This window comes from Balaenoptera ricei, chromosome 8 (assembly GCF_028023285.1).
Source record: "Balaenoptera ricei isolate mBalRic1 chromosome 8, mBalRic1.hap2, whole genome shotgun sequence".
Taxonomy (NCBI): Eukaryota; Metazoa; Chordata; class Mammalia; order Artiodactyla; family Balaenopteridae; genus Balaenoptera; species Balaenoptera ricei.
In genome coordinates, this window is record NC_082646.1 from 34791527 (window position 1) to 34808813 (window position 17287).

At 37.6% G+C, this 17287-nt stretch overlaps 1 protein-coding gene across 4 annotated transcripts in view; it reads left to right on the top strand.

Moving 5' to 3' along the window:
* TRPC6 (transient receptor potential cation channel subfamily C member 6) overlaps window positions 1–17287 on the top strand; it is a 121238-nt gene that overhangs the window by 85015 nt on the left and 18936 nt on the right. For all 4 annotated transcript variants that reach the window (XM_059930529.1, XM_059930530.1, XM_059930531.1 and 1 more), the window contains exons 3-5: window positions 3628–3813; window positions 5698–5862; window positions 11659–11875. In XM_059930529.1, coding sequence (XP_059786512.1) covers window positions 3628–3813; window positions 5698–5862; window positions 11659–11875 — 568 coding nt within the window. The remainder of the gene's footprint in view (window positions 1–3627; window positions 3814–5697; window positions 5863–11658; window positions 11876–17287) is intronic.

Here is a 17287-nt window from a genome sequence, read left to right on the forward strand (position 1 = left end):
AGTTCTTTTTCAGATAGTTTGCCTATTTCTTCTTCATTTATTTGATCTTGTGGGTTTTTATCTTGCTCCTTTGCCTGCAAGATATTTCTCTGTCTTCTCATTTTGTCTGATTTACGGTATTTGAGGTCTCCTTTCCCTAGGCTGCAGGTTCATAGTTCCTCTTCCTGCTGTTCTCTGCCTGCAGTGGAGAGGTTGGTCCAGTGGCTTGTGTAGGCTTCCTGATGGGAGGGACTGGTACTGGTGGGTGTAGCTGAGTCTTTTCCCTCTGCTGAGCAGGGCTATGTCAGGTGGTGTGTTTTGGGGTGTCTGTGAGCTTAGTATGACTTTAGGTAGTCTGTGTGCTGATGGGTGGGTTTGTGTTCCTGTCTTGTTTGTTGTTTTGTGTGAAACGTACAGCGCTGGGAACTGCTGGCAGTTGGGTGGAACAGGGCCTTGGATTCAGATAGAGGCCTCCGTGAGAGCTCTCAGTGATTAATCTTCCCTGGAGCCAGGAATTCTCTAGTGGGCCAGCTTCCTGGACTCAGTGCTCCCACCCCAAAGCCTCAGACCCGACTTCCAGTCGAGGAACCAAGACCCTGCACGTCACTCGTTCCCACAATAAAGGGGATTAAAAAAAAAAAAAAAGACGAACAAAACCCAAGACAAATGGTAAAAAGTTAAATCAAACAAAAACAGAAGCAAGGAAACACACACATGTACAAAAGAAATAAAAATAGAACCAAATAAAACAAAAAGCAAAGAACAACCAGTCAAATAGAGGAACTCAAAGGCGAAATCAAACAATTAGGATCAAAACTAACAAAAACACAAAACCAAAGCAGTGTGCCAACTGAAGAATAAAGTAAGGAAACAGAACCGATAAAAAGGATTAAAAAAATAATAATAAAATAAAATAAAAAGGGAAAAAACACAGGACAACAGAAAAGCAAAGTAGAAATGGAAATACTTTTAAAATAAATAATATATTAAGGAAAAAGAAGAAGAAAAAAAATAAGGGAAAAGAACACAGAACAACAGAAAAGCAAAGTAAATATAGAAATATATATTAAAAAAAGTTATAAAACACGAAGATCCCAAAAGACTAAATAAAAAAAAAACTAAAACAATAACAACAAACAAAAAAAGAAAAAGAAACAAACAAAAAAGCCAGAACCAACAACAGAATGAATGAAAACATGATAAAATTCATAGTAATAATTATGTTTCCCTGGGGTCTCCACTGTAAGTGTCCTTGCACACACCGTGAGACATAGCCCACCTCTGCCTCCCCAAGAGGCCCTCCTCTGCCTCTGGGCTGGTCTCTGGACCTGCTGTGGGCCCTGTGGGAACCACTCAGACTCTATCAGGCCCAATTCCTGCGTGTGCTGGCCCCCAAAGTCCACAGCTGCCAGAGCTAGACTGTTTTCATTTGTGGGAACACTCATTGTCTGCTCAGATATTCCATAGACACAGGGTCTACCTAGCTGATCATGGGGATTTAATCTGCAGCTTGAACAGCTGATGGAAAGATTTTTGATCTTCTTCCTTAGTCGCCCTGTTCCTGAGGTTCAGCTTTGGTTGTATCCCCACCTCTCCCTGTGGTCCACCCACAGGAGTCTGGTCCTGAGGCTGCCTTGGAACTCTTGGGTCTGCCCCTGTGAGGACCGGGCGCAGAGGTGGTATGGCTGCTTGGATCACAGGACCCCTGGTGGCGCCAAATGCACAGGGAAGCTGGCGACCACGGGCACAAGAGACATGGCCCAAGTGAGGACCTTTTCTGGTGTTCAGCATAAGACGTGTGAGGGCCAGCCCTGAGAGGGCTTCTTTTATTGGTGCCGGTGTGTGGGGAGAGAGAGGTTACAATAGTGGCTCCTCCCCCTGTGTGTGACTCAGCAATAGTGCCCTGCTTCCATGGCAGTCCAGTCTTCCTCCATAGGTATTCCCTGCTGCGAATTTCCTCCCTCCCGTCCCCTCAGTCTGTCTCCCCACAGCCAACAGCAGTTCTCGCTCCGGGTCTGTTCTCCAATCCCCACAGTCCAGCTCCCAGCCCCCTTGCACACCTGTGAACACACGTCCCAGTCTGGGGCACGTAGGACTGTGGTACAGACCACCTGTATATTTCTCACTCTGTCCCGTCTGCCATAGATCGGCCACTTCACCCTCTTCTGACAGCCTCAAATGCTTTTCCCTTTTGTCCCAATCGATTTCCCTGTCGGGGTGGGGGGGGTTCCCTGAATTTGGGAATCTCTCCTCTGCTTCAGCTCCCCTGCCCCGAGGTGCAGGTCCCATACCGCTTCCTCTCCTCCTCCTTCTCCCTCCTTTTTTTCATACTACCCAGTTATTCAGGGATCTTTATAATCCTTTCTGGTGTTGAAGGTCTTCTGCTGGTGTTCAGCTGGTATTCTGTGAGAGTTGTTGCATCTGTAGATGTATTCCTGATGCATCCGTGGGGAGAGATGAACTCCACGTCCTCCTACTTCTCTTTTATCTTAACTCCCCCTGCAAGGAATCTTTTTATCCTACAACACAATGGTGGCTTCAAGATGGAGGAGACAACTAATTCTGAACCTGCAAAGCTGGCGTTAAGAGTAAACTATGCCATGGAGGCAGTGACCTCAAGGGACCTTAGTTTTTTGATGTGCAAAATGGGACTAGTATTTCCCTGGCTTGCCTCCCAGTTCTTCATAGATCAAAATAGAGAAGCATTCTACAAAAAGACAAAGTGACACAATTCTTATAAGCAAAGGGTTTAGAGGGTTATAAACAGGGTTATGTTTAAAGCCTCATTTTGATACTTAGTGGCCGCATGATCTTGGGCATATTATTTAACCTAAGTGATCAAGGAAACTGTGAAGATTAATATGATCCACTTGGAATGCAACAAGTTCTAGCTAATAGGTTTTCTTTATTAATATTGGGTTATAAATGGCCTTATTTCAATGTAAGAGAATAAAGAGGAAGGAAATATCAGAAAGACCTGAATGAAGATATGAATGCATGGTGTATGTAAGTTCATAATGAGTTTTTGGTGTTTAAATATGATCTGTACTCTCTAAATCCTCCCAAAATACCATTAGTTCATCAGCAGTAAATTACAGTGAAAGCATTTTCATTAAATTTCCTTTTCTCCAAAGAGAAGAATCTCAATTTGCAGATTTTATATTAGATCTCATCTTTTGACCCTGTGTTTGGTACATAATGTTCCTCGGTAACAATTTAGTAAATAGATAAGTGATATATGTTTGCTTTTGTCTAGCAAATATATATTATGTGCCTAGCTGATGAAGTTATGAACATAAGAGATATATGTATTCAAAATAGTGTGAGCATGCTGTGGGAAACATTGCTTACTTTATATTTCTCCTGAATCAGCAGATGAGTTTGGCACAGTGCAGTACTTTTTGATAACTTTGGTTATGTTTTAGACAAATTTCCTCTTTCAGCATATAAAGAAAATCTTTATTGTGCTAGGATATTTCAGAGATCACTCAGCAGAACGGCAATTGAAGATGTTAAAAGAATAGTAAACCTACAAATAGAGTTTTTTTCCTCTACAGACTGTCAAATCACTGATAAATTCTGCAGCATAACATAGTAAAATTTGCTACTTCTACATTATTGTTTTTTGCTTTGCTTTGTCTTTCCTAGAATGACTACAAAAAACTGTCAATGCAGTGCAAAGATTTTGTTGTTGGACTCCTCGATCTGTGCAGAAATACCGAAGAAGTAGAGGCCATTCTGAACGGGGATGTTGAAGTACACCACAGTGGTGGAGATCACAGTCGTCCAAATCTCAGCCGTTTAAAACTTGCCATTAAATATGACGTAAAAAAAGTAAGGTCAGGCCTGAAGCCCCTTTTACTTTATTTCAGTTTTTATTGGTGCTAAATCAGGATGAAGGGTTGGCAAGTTAGATTGAGCTGGGTTTTTCTAATTAATTGCACTAGGTAGGTTCTCTAACAATTCTAAGTGCCTGGTTGTGAGGCATTTAACCTACACTAATGCCAGTCTTTAAAACCTAGACTTGTGTATGCAGTGATTGACGCTTTCTTTTACTTAACTAATGATATAAAAATGACTTTGTGTGTTCAAACTACAAAGCATTTGTTATAGGATAGGAACATCATTATTTAAGACCCAACTCGGTTTTCCCATTTGTTAATATATTCCAATTCCAGACCAATGCCTTCTATTCCTTCTTTAGAGCATTTGAATCTCCTTCATCTTTATTTGTGGAGTATTTTTATCTCTGTCTTCATGTGGTGCCCCCTATCCTTGACTGCTTTCTTAGGTTATGTAAGATATCTTTTACAAAAAACAGTTTTTAAAAGTAGGTTTTCTAATAAAAGTAACACAGACTTATGGTAAGCTTTCAAACAATATAGACATGCCCTCTTTCTGTCTTCTCAATTCTTAAAGGAGAGTAGTTAATCAATATTATATTTCTCTCCATAAATTTATACCTTGGACATCTTCACATATCAGTAAATAAACATCCACTTAATCTTTTCAAAGGCTGCATATCGTTATGTTTATTTATATCGTTATGTTCATTTAGTCAGTTTACTATTTAAGGGTGTTTATTATTTTCTTTATTTTTTTGTTATTTCAAAACATTTGTTAAATTTCCCTTCAAAAAAGGTGCACCAGTTTACACATGTCAACAGTGTGTGAGAGGGATAATTTCTTCCACTCATAATGGGTACTATTATTTTTTTCTTTTTTTAAAATAGATCTTTATTGGAGTATAATTACTTCACAATACTGTGTTAGTTTCTGTTGCACAACAAAGCGAATCAGCCATATGCATACACATGTCCCCATATCACCACCCTCTTGAGCCTCCCTCCCATCCTCCCTATCCCACCCCTCTAGGTCATCGCAAAGCACCGAGCTGATCTCCCTGTGCTACATAATGGGTATTATTAAACCTTACCATTCTGAGAAGACAAACATTGTATCTTGATTTAATTATCTTCCAGGTTAACCATCCTTAAGAAACATATTTAGTTCCTTTATATAACCTGTCCTTTGTCTAATTTTTAATATTCTTTACCAATTATTATTTTGAGTTGTTGCTTTTTGTATATTAAATAATGCAGCTCTCTGTCATATGTAGGGTTCATTTGTAAGCAATAAATGTGTAAGAATAAAAAAATTCTGAAAAATAAAGAGTGAAATTTAATTATAAAATTTTGTTAATTGAAAGAGTTTATGGTGCAGGAATAAAAAGAAGTATCAGTGGAATAGAATAGGCAGTCCAGAAAAAGACCCATATGCAAATGGGAGCCTAGTATAAAATAAGTTTAGCATTTTAGGTCAGTGCAGAAAAGGTCGTATACTTTAAAAAAAAAAGTATTTAGACATCTGATCTAGCAGGATCTTTATATCACTCCTTCTAGATGGGCAAAACATAAAAGTCCTGTTGTAAAATATTGATGAATCTTTTTCCAATATTAAATTTCCAAAATTTGTTTATGCTTTGAAAGAAAACCCATTAGTCATAAAGCAAAAGTTGGAATCTTTGAATTTATGTAATACATATTAGAACCCCCTGCCATCTTGCTTGATACCTGTCCACTACATATTTTACATTTGTTCTTTAATTCTAACAATATTTTTCATGAGCAAGAACAGAACATAATATTAGAATGCAAGAAAAGAGTTTATGCTGAATCTTTAATCAAGCTGTTAAATGTTTTGTCACTCCCCTCCTAGTTTGTAGCTCATCCAAACTGTCAACAGCAGCTTTTGTCCATATGGTATGAGAATCTTTCCGGTTTGCGGCAGCAGACCACGGCAGTCAAGTTTCTTGTGGTCCTCGCCGTTGCCATCGGACTGCCTTTCCTGGCTCTCATTTACTGGTTTGCTCCATGCAGCAAGGTATGTCTGTGAGGCCTGCACCTCTGTTATCTCCTAGAAGTGTATTTGGTTTATATATCAGAGCCAGTTAAGCAAAGAAAATTCTATTTCCCAAATAAAAGTTTCAGGGAAGTCAGAGTTGGGTTTAAATAATCTTATTGTTTTTAATATTATAAAAATAACATATATTTGCTATAAGAAATAAAGAAAGCAATGGAAAGAGAAAATTCACCTGTAATATTACCACTATTAATATGCCAAAGAAAACCTCAGTATATTTCCTATTTGTCTTCTCTCTAGTTACGCCTATGCATATATTTTTACATTTTTGATGAGGTATGAATTGAGCAGATAATCTCAAATAACACCCTAAAAGAACATGTTTCCTTTTGTTATTTCTCCTCTGGCAAAATTTGAGATGAAAGGTTTTGTTTTTTATTTATTTTAGTGAATATGACCAGATAAATCTTAATATAAATAAAGGACAATTGTGTAAATATTACTATAATGCTTGTTTCAATGAAGACTATTTGTTTTAAGGACAGAGTACATTGTAACCTGACAACAAAGATAGCCTGTTTTTTTGGGTTTTTTGTTTTTGGCAAACTCTGCCCAGAATTTGATGAAATTAATTTGTTCAGATGGACCTAGCCTTTCATTAGTGCGACAGAAGAAGTTTGGAAAATGTTAACCTGTCATTCTGTTAACAGGCATAGAGATTTGTCCGCCCTGCATTGCCAACAATCTTATTCTTCATGTTTTTGAAGCCACATTTCTGGAACTGTCTAAGTTTCAACTCTTAGAGTCAGGCTGAAATAATTCTAAAGCTATGTGGCTGAAATGTCTGCTGGACCATCTATTTATGTGCCATGTAGATATGCCAGTTGAATCACTTGCTGTTGTTAAATCTGGGCATGACTCATTTTCAAATATTTGTAGCATGTGGGTGCAAAGACATATATCACCATTACCAACATATTTTCTTATTATTAATTAGTCATATATTTGGTGATTTAACCTTATAGGAATGTTAGTAAGTGGCTCATGGTAGGAAGCTGGTTTAAAGCCTTTTTCACATAGTGGGAACTTCATAATTACTTCCAGTGATGATGATAGGAACTGCTGGAAACTTGGCATTTTTTCCTGAGGGTAAAATCTGTCATCATAAATGTTTTTCCCTTAAATATATAAGGCCAAAAGTTGGCCTTATATATTTATAAATAAAATATAAAGGAGGAAAATAAAATGAAAATAGTGATATTTACTAGAATTAGAAATTTATAGCATGGATTTTTTTCTAGAAAGTTTTCTTTCTAGATTTTTCTTTTCCTTCCTTTTTCATAGGAATGACAGATTTCACTTTGAAAAAAGAATTAATTCTCCTTACTAGAACATAGGCTACATCTATGTATGTAGTCTCTGTTCTGCTTCTACTCACATTTCCTGGGTCTTCAGAGATTTAAGCTGAATTAAAAGTCGGTGGGGGGGGGGCTCTGAATTATCCTTGTTATTACCCTGTGATCAGTTAAATTATAATATCTCTTCTAAAGTGAATAATTGTCCCTCCCCATATCCAGTGAGTTCAAAAGCATAATGCCTTCCAGAGTGTTTGGTGTTTTAACAGACTAGTTTTGGCAGTCCTTAGAGTTGCACATTTCTTAAATTTTGATTGAATCCTAATTAACCTGATTTCCTTCACTATTTCTTCTTCCCTGGCCATGTTTCTTTCTGGCATCTGTTTTCCATCCTCGTTTATGAACCCTGAGGCAAATAATCAAATTAAAAGGGCACTGTCAAGGTATTTTTTCTCATATCTAAAATCTATTTTACTGTTATTTAATGTTTGAAGCATGATGATAAAATCTATTTTACATTTTTCCCTTTAGTAATATATATAAATATTATTTACAGTTTTAGAGAATTGATTTTTTTAAATGGAGGGAGATTGCTCAAGCTATATTGATGCTTTTATTTAAAATATTATTTAAAATATTAAAAAATTCCAAAGCATCCATGAAAATTAAGCGAGATCAAATTGCAGGCCTATGCACCTTGACAGAGTCCCTGTTTCTATTTAAAGTTTGGTTTTCTTTCCTCAAGTCTGCTCTTTTCTGTAAGAAATTCTTTTTGTCCTTACTTGTTCTCTTTTTCCACCATAACCCAAATGTGTTTTATACTCACTATAGTAAAAATAGGTCATGCTGTGATTTCAAATCATTTTGGCTTAAGCTATCTTCAACCTTTTCTGCTACTATTGGTATTTGATAGTTATTTGATCATCAGTAAATACCTAAAAAGAGTATGATATAATATTTAAAAGCAGGTGTTTCTTTCAGTGCTTACTTTCAGTCATTTTTCCAGGTGCATCAATTTTTCACCTTGTTCAATGTTTCTTTACAGTTATTTTTTTAGAAATCTGTTTACGTTACAGAATATATAGATGGCAAATTTTACTAAAATGAATAACTCACTTCAGTTCCTAAAGTCCATTGAGTGGTGCCAGAATCTCCTTTAGTTTAAAGAGAAACACAACTCTCAATGATTTGTAATAAGAAATAGAAGATATGACTATCCAAACACACCATTTTAGTTTCCTGTCAACCAACTTTTTGTTTGTTTTTTGTTTATGTGTTTACTTGTTTTATTTTTTTAAATTTTTATTTATTTATTATTATTTTTTAAACATCTTTATTGGCGTATAATTGCTTTACAGTGGTGTGTTAGTTTCTGCTTTATAACAAAGTGAATCAGTTATACATATACATATATCCCCATATATCCTCCCTCTTGCGTCTCCCTCCCACCCTCCCTATCCCACCCCTCTAGGTGGTCACAAAGCACTGAGCTGACCTCCCTGTGCTGTGCGGCTGCTTCCCACTAGCTATGTATTTTACGTTTGGTAGTATATATTTAGTAAGCAACAAAAGTCCCTGGTTTGATTCTCTTCTCTCCCTTCTGAATAAAATAAAGGAGTCGTATTGTGTAAGAACCAGGAACCCAGGGAAGAAGGAAGGTGAAGCAGGTCAGGAGCGAGGGGCAGATCAGACACCGTGCCCTGAATAACTGAACGTTGGCTTTAGATGTGTCCAGACAGCTGAACTCAAGTTCCAGACCTCTCAGGCTTGAGGCACACTCTAATGTGGGTAGCTTTATTGTCACCCCGTTTTATGTCTCCAGCCTTTTCTCTTCTCCTTCTCCTATTTTAATTTGTGCTCTCTTGAGTTTTTCGTAATTTTGTATTTTGAAGGCCGCCTCTGATTCTCTCCTGAACAAAGCAGGGAATAAATAAGTTTTCCATGGATTTTACTACTAATAGTCAATGCCCCAATCCCAGTTTTCAACAGTCAAATAAACTGAGAACTTTAAAAAATTAGTTTAATATTTATAATAATAGCTCTTTTCACCAGGAAGATATTGAACCTTGCAATAAATGATTAAATAAATCTTGTACACGTGATTAAATCTTATATAAAACATGATTAAATAGCCATGATTACAATAAATTGTATATAAAGCAAATGTAGAATTAAAATTGTATATGTGGCACACCATAGGAAAAGAAATTAAAGTCGCATTAATGTTCAGTTTTTAGTAGTCCATATTTTTTTAGAAAACATTGCTAAGGACAATAGGCAAAAAAAAATCAAACCTACTTTCTCTCCCATTTGTTTTAACTTTATTTGAGAGTTCTATTTAAACAAGATCTTAAAAAAACACAAAAAATACTCTTTGATTCAATCTAATGAGCATTTACTTATGGAAGTATGGTTTTTGGACAACATTTTTACAGCAACCTTTTACAAAGTAACTTTGGATTGGGTCTGCAATATATCTAACTGTATAGATCCATTGGCTTAAAACTAGATAGATAGAGTGATTGATCTAGATAAACATACACACACACACACAAACATGCATGCACGCATGCACATGCACACCCTGATATTCTGCCTGGCCTAAGATTCTAAATATCAAGAGAGAAGGGACTAAACTATGTGATTCATCCTAGCTCTAACTTTTATGATTTTGAAAACCATATAGACAGATAAAGTGTGTAGGAATAGAGAACATTGATTGCATTCCTACCATTATAGCATTTAGCTTTTTAAAATCTTAGAACCGTTTGTTCTCTAAGAATTTACATATATATATATATATACTTCAATGAGAAAATATGAACTTGTTTTGTAAACCAAATAGAAACATTAACTCAAACAAGTATGCCTGGGTTCAGATTCCAGCTCTACCACTTATAAGCTGTGTGACCTTTAAGCTAGTTTCTGGACCTCACTTCCTCAGTTTCTTCATCCATAAAATGGGCATTTCAGCAGCATATACCTCTTTGTATTGTTGTAATTATATCATGAAATTAACAGGGTAAAGCATTTAAAACAGTACATACAAGTACTGGCCAAGTGTTGGTGGTATTATTATTAATTTTTACATTTTTCTGTAATAATAAACTCGTTTGAGAAGCTGTCGAAAGCTAATGGCCCTCTCCTAAGAAAAAATCCTTGCATACATGTATTTGAGTTTTGTTTACCATTACAGGGGATACACAGAGCCCTTGAGACACATCCTGGGCACACACCATCCCTCTGCCCAGCTAGGATTCGTGCATCTTAGATGGAAATGATTCCTGTACTGTAGATGCACAAGAGCTTTTATTGTCTCCAAATTTCATATGAAGAATCTGACTTTCACATAATTTAGGAAATTCACTCATTGCTACTCAGCTAATGAGGGAATGAAACTGGAACCTGAACCTAAAATGTGTTGGTTATGTGACCAGAGATGTATGTAATTGCCAATCTGCATTTTTTACCACACTGATGCAATTCTAGCCAAAAAATCCCACAAAACTTTTTTTTTAAAACTTTTCCCGAAGCCTATGAACAGCAAATATAAAGTGATTTCCAATAGGCTTTTGAAAATATAAAAAACGGTTTGAAGACCCTACAGCCACCCTTACAAACTGGTCCCCTTGAGTCCCCGTTTCCAGCCTCTGCACCTGAGACCCACCCCCTACTTGGTTTCCGTCGCCTGGGCCAACTCCAGTGAATTCACCCATTCTTCCTCAAAACTCCCTTCCCAACGCGAGACCAAATGTTTTAACCTTTTGCTCCTATCCCATATTTAAAGATTTAGAGACGTTAAAAAAAAAAAAAAAAAAAGACAGACACTTGGACTTTTTTCAGTCCAGTGTCATTCCAAGACATCTTTCCAGTATGTGATGGGAACTGCCCTGCTGTCCTGTCCTGGACTGGGAGTTCTCTTCTTGGTACTCCTGACTCTTACTCCATTTACAGCATCACTTGAAGCCTGATTTGCACCCATGTCAGTGAAATATGAGAAACATGAGGACAACCAGCAGACAAATATCAACCAAGGGTGTATACACTGCAAAGCAGATTCAGGTTAATATTTTCATTGCTGCTTCCTCAATACTTCACACCCACTAAATTCGTTTTCTTTTTATGAATAGTGGTGATACTATGCTCTGCCTTTTGTCATTACTATATTCATAAAATATTTTGTCAGTATTATATATAATATCTTAAGAACTTAAATGTCATTGAATAGAAGTTAATTTATTTAACTATCAATCCAGAATATCAGCATATGTAGCTGAGCAACGTGACCAAAATTTTATATCAGCATAAGGAATTATTTTTCTATTATTAGTTATATAAAGGTACATAATTATCTTAGGAGACCATTGGAATGCACAGATATTTATTCTTGTGTATACGCATGTGTGTTTTGCAAAATGTACAGAACAAAGCTAAGATTTTCTTTTGGTGTGCGTTGTGGCAGATGGGGAAGATAATGCGTGGCCCATTCATGAAGTTTGTAGCACATGCAGCCTCCTTCACCATTTTTCTGGGACTACTAGTCATGAATGCAGCTGACAGATTTGAAGGCACCAAACTCCTTCCTAATGAAACCAGCACAGATAATGCAAAACAGCTGTTCAGGATGAAAACCTCCTGCTTCTCATGGATGGAGATGCTCATTATTTCCTGGGTAATAGGTAAAGACTGATTATTCTGTCATCATTTATTTTTACAGCCTTAGCAGTAGGACTGAATGACACTGATTCCCTCACACATCAGTTATACAGACGTATACAGCATGATACAATGCTCCACACAGCATGAATTTGTTGTTGTTGTTTTTAAAGCACAGTTATCTTGGGTTCATTATCAGTACCACAGTCTTCTCACATGCCACACGCTTTTTAGATTTCCAAGAAAAACCCAGGAAGAAAATGAACAGGATAGTATGAATCAAACCCTGCCAGTGATGAAAAACTGCCATTCGTGTTTTAGGAGAGCTGTGACTTCAAGTTTAAAAATAACCACATGATTTTACATTGCAATTTAATAGGAACTGAAGGTAGTAGTCACTCACATCTATTGAACGTTTGTTATGTACCAAGAACTGTTCAAATCACTTTACGTACATCATATCACGCACTCTGTTTGTGCCTTAGTGGTCCAGTCTGTCATATAATAATGTCTACACTACAACATTAATGTGAGGATTAATTTGCTTTAGATCTCCCAGATGGTAAGTGAAACAGAGGGAATGTGGTCTTAATTACTATGCTATTTGTCTTTAGACTCAATCATCCATATGGCTTGTCATTAAATATAATGCAAATGGAAGATATTTCAATTGGATATTTATGAATGAATAAAGTCAGTAGCTATTACCTACCTAATAGCTGTCTAACAAAGTGCCCTCATTAGGTAATGAGGATACTGAAGTGAATGAAATGCAGTCTTTATAGTCAAGGAAGTTAAGTCTGGGGGGAAGGGGCAGGTCAATAAGTAAATCAATAAAGAAAACCTATGTGACACATACTGTAACGGAGGAGCTATTAGGGTGTTATGAACACACATAGATTGGGCATCTAAATCTGAATGGGGTGAGGTGTGGACGGGGCGAAGGAGGCCTCCCTGAACAGTATGTTCAATCTGAGACTTTGAAGATAAGGACATGTTAATCCTACAGAGTGTTTATGGGGAGTAAGGACACTACAAGGCATGGATGCAAAATGTTAGATGCAAAGATGCAAAACTAGGTCGACAGCTGGCAGCTCATTTGCAAAGTCATGTGTTAGGTCCAGCTATAAGGCAGGTTCACTTATGGATGTGGGTGATGGGAGAAAAGGGTGGTGACATGGCCAGAGGATGATTTTCAGCTGTTGGTGATGTGATCCATCACATTTTAGAAAGGTCACAGTGGTTGTGAGGTAGAGGGTGGCTTTGGGGAGGGGTGAGTGTGGAGGCTGAGAGACAATTGAAGTGATCCCTGTGAGGAACATGGGACCAGAAGTCAGGGCGTGGGGAAAGGAGTTGAGAGCTTCTTAAAAGACACGCTTCAAAGAACTTGGTGATGTATTGTACATGGAAAGGGAGAGCTGTGGATTCTGCCTTGGATTACTAGGTGGTGACTGCAAGTCTCTAGGAGGAAGAATATAGAGGGAAGATCATGCTTGAGACTGGGAGAATGAAAAGCTGGTAGGTAAGTTTGGGTTGTGATTGACTTTGAAGTGCCCATGGGATTTCCAGTTGAAGATGTCCACTAAAATGCAACCCCTGGGAGAAGCCAGGCTGTGGATAAAGTTTCAGCAATCTTCATAAGGCCCTGACTATGCATGAAGTCACCTAGGGTGTACATGTGGAGAGTGTCAAGAAAAGAGGGCTCAAGGAATCTTTATACAAAACCATTGGTAGCCCATAAGCTTGGTTCTCTTCCAGTGATCTGGCGAAGCATCTGCAGTCAGTTTTATATCACTTCTAGGGCAGGGGATGTCTTCTTGGCTTCCTCATACTGGGGCTGATAGGATGATCAATTGAAATACTACGAAGCACTATACAAATTACCATATGATCATTTTAAATGCATATGAGGTAATTCAACAGCACTGAGAGTTATTCAAAACTTCTGAATCACTTCATTTCCTGGAAATGTTCCAAGGAGAAATATAGTGTCTTAACACGTGAATTAAACCTTAGATAAAGAAGAGTTTGATTTTCCACTTTTTCTTTTCGAATTTAATTGATATTTACCTTATAACATAATGCTATAAGAAATAAATTACATTTCACTTTGAATATTTGATTTAAAATAAGAATGATCATTTGGACATTACCTTTACCTCAAGCTAAGAGCCTATATGTTATAGGTTTTTTTAATGTTAGTATGTTTAAAGTACATATTACAGCACTTGGCACATAGGAAATGTTTAATAAATTTCAGATAACTATGATTACTATTAAACTCTTCATTAAGAGTTCATGTGTTTTATATGGAAGTGGTATTTCCTACTGAAGACATATTAAGCAAGATATGACACTTCAGTTGAAGATTAAACTTTGAAAACATTAAATTTTATGTAAGAGGATTAAATACAATGAATGTTCATTTTATTCTTTATCAAAAATAATTGACTCTCCTCATACTAATATTTTAATATAAACATTGGAAGTTTTTCCTTTTTCACTTGGAAACCTAAACGAAGAATGTTAACTTTTAATTTTATGAATAAAAGCATTTTCCTTGGAACAACTGGCTGGATAACCTTTGCGTCTGAGATTCAGAGATGATCTCACAGTATTCATTTAAAGGGAAAACAAGGAACAACTCAGAATTGACAGCTGATACTTTGTAGCATATGTTAGACTCCTGGTTCAGTTTCTGACACTGGTATTTATTTTTCTTTTTGAAGTTATTCTTGAAAGACAGTTGCTGTACTTTCTGGAAATATTAATAAGAAGTGGACTACTTAGGTCAAGATGCTAGTTGGCTTGAGGGAAAAGACTGACATTATTGGTCACAGAAAGCAAATTTATATAATTTTTAGTAGACAAAAAGTTGAAAGGCTGGATGATGGAATTGACATTCCAGGAGATCTTGACAAGGCTGAAGGGCAAGCTGAAACCAATGAGAAGTGTAGCAGGAACACAGGGAGGGGGAGACACGCTTGATGACACTTCACCTAAGGAGCACTTTTGAACCTAATGTCCAGTGTGAGCTGCTGAGGAAGCAAATGCAGTGCTGGGTTGACCCTTCAACAGAAGGAGAGGACTGCAGGCAAGGGCCGTAATTACATCCCTGCTCCACGCTCTGGCCACACCCCGTCTGCAGGCAACTGGCAAACTAGGGAGCATCCCAAATTGAAAACAACCAGAAAAGGGAGTGGCTCTTCCACAGAACAGCACTTGTGGGAACTAGGGAAGCTTACTCTGGAGTGTGGAGGTAGGGCAGAACCCCGGGATTGTGGAGCCGGAGGTTTGGTTATTTGGAGGGCCCCCTTTAGAGAAAAAGAAGACAAAACAGAGCCCTAGGAGGAGCCTGGGCAGATAAGGCATCTTGAAGGTTAAATTTTATTAGCTTCGTGGGAAACCTGCCTCTGCTGTAGAAGCATAGATTTAATGAGTGCACAGGAGTTTGTGCTTTGTTTTATTCTGTTTTGTTTTAAGATATTTAAAGGCAGAGAGAGCAGACTCATTCTCTTCTCTCAAGGGCAGAATTAGCACTAACAGGTCCACAGTGAAGGGAGGCTTCCTAAAAAGTCAACAGTGGGATGAGCCATCTTCAGAAGTAGTCATTCAGGACGAATTCAAGCAGGGGCTCAACCCTGTGGAGAAGTCCCCTGCTTGCTGGAGAAGTTGGACTAGATGGGGGATTTCAATCTATGCTTGGCAGCTCCTGGGGGTCCACAGGGGAAATAAGACGGGAACTCTTCCTTCAAACAGAAGAGTTCGCTGTATCTGTTTTACTTTTTAAGCTTTGGTGAGATATCATTTTTTACCAAAAACTGTATATCTTAAAGAGAGAGAAGATGGAGAAGTGAGAGGAAGAAGGAGAGAAGCTTTGAAAACGACTAAACGATATGAATTTAAACCGCCCTTTAATCCCTATTCTTCAGTTACTCTAAACTACCCTTTTGTCCTGTTGAGGAAGCTGGCAGGAATCCAGGGACCACAAAAAAAGGCTGCCCTCAGATTTTTTTCACCCCTGCTCATAGTTGTGTGCGTGCACGTATGTGTGCATGAGTGTACACATGTAGTGTTTCCTGTTTTAAATCTGATCCACTAAAGTATATATGAATTCAATTCTAGTCTCCTCTGAATTTGGAATAATTCCAAATAAGTAAGTTGTGTGCTACATTGAATGATCATTTTGAGAAAAGCACATAGTAAGCTGTTGGAAGAGCAGAGACCATGGCTTTTTTAAACCCCTGAAGGGCTCTAAAGTCATTCACATGGCAGGTTCGGTGATAAAGGTTCATGACAAATGTGGGGACTTGGAGAAGGTGGTTGGTAGGAGAAAGGGGAGAAGATTAATTTCAACTAAGGGACCATGGAGACTTCTTGATGGAGGTAGGCTTTGATGAATTGTTGGAGTTTGGCTTGTATTTCTCCAGATGGCTCTAGGAGGAGGCGGGACATCAGAGCATAGGGATCTAAAGATAATAGGGGTAAAGTAACTTCTTTTTTTAATAAAGTAAGATTTTTCAGATGAAAAAAGAAAATGTGTGTCAGACATAGAAAATTTTAAATAGTAAATGCTCAATCAATGTTAGTTATTTTTTCAAGTGCCAGGCACAGTGCTGTGCATTTTACATGTGTTATTTAAGTCTCATAACAATCCTGTGAAGTAGGTACAAACTACTATCATCCCCATTTTCCAAATTGAGTTTTAGAAAGTTTAAATAAGTTACCAAGGATTACACAGCTAATAAGTGGAAGAGCAAAGTCTCAAATCTGCAGCAGTCTAATTCCAAAACCTATGCTCCTGAGTACCACATTAAGTTTTAGAGCAAATATGCAACATTATTAATAATTCCACCATCAAGAGACAACTACTATTAATACGTTCCTGTAATTACTTCTGGTCTTTTATATGCTTTTTTTAAACATAAAGTCATACAATATATAACATTTTTTACTTAGCATGCTTGAATGTTTATGACAGAAACATTTTCCAATGTGTATTAGTCCAGGTCCTCCAAGAAGCATATGCAAGACAGGATTTAACGTACAACAATGTTATTAAGGAAATTCCATGTGAGAGAAAATAGGAGAGAACTGAAGAGAGCTGCAAGGGCTGTAAGACTGGGATGCAAATCTGATCTTGAGGGAAGGAGAGAGGGAAGGAAAGTAGGGTAGAAGTATCCTAGATCTCCATCCAGTCTAAAGAAAGTTTAACAAGGCCGTCAGGAAATCCTTGAGCTAAAGTCAGCCATCAAAGGAGTCCCATGTCTCTGAAGAAGGAGTGCCCTCAGTCATTGTTGGGGAGCAGCCCATGGGAAGCATGGCCTTAGGGCAAAAGTGGCAGTAGTTTTCAGAGTGCTGTAGCTGAGGCCCATGGCCAATTAAATTCCTGTAGTTGGAGGTCTGTGAGGTACATTCTTGTGGCCACTATCCCA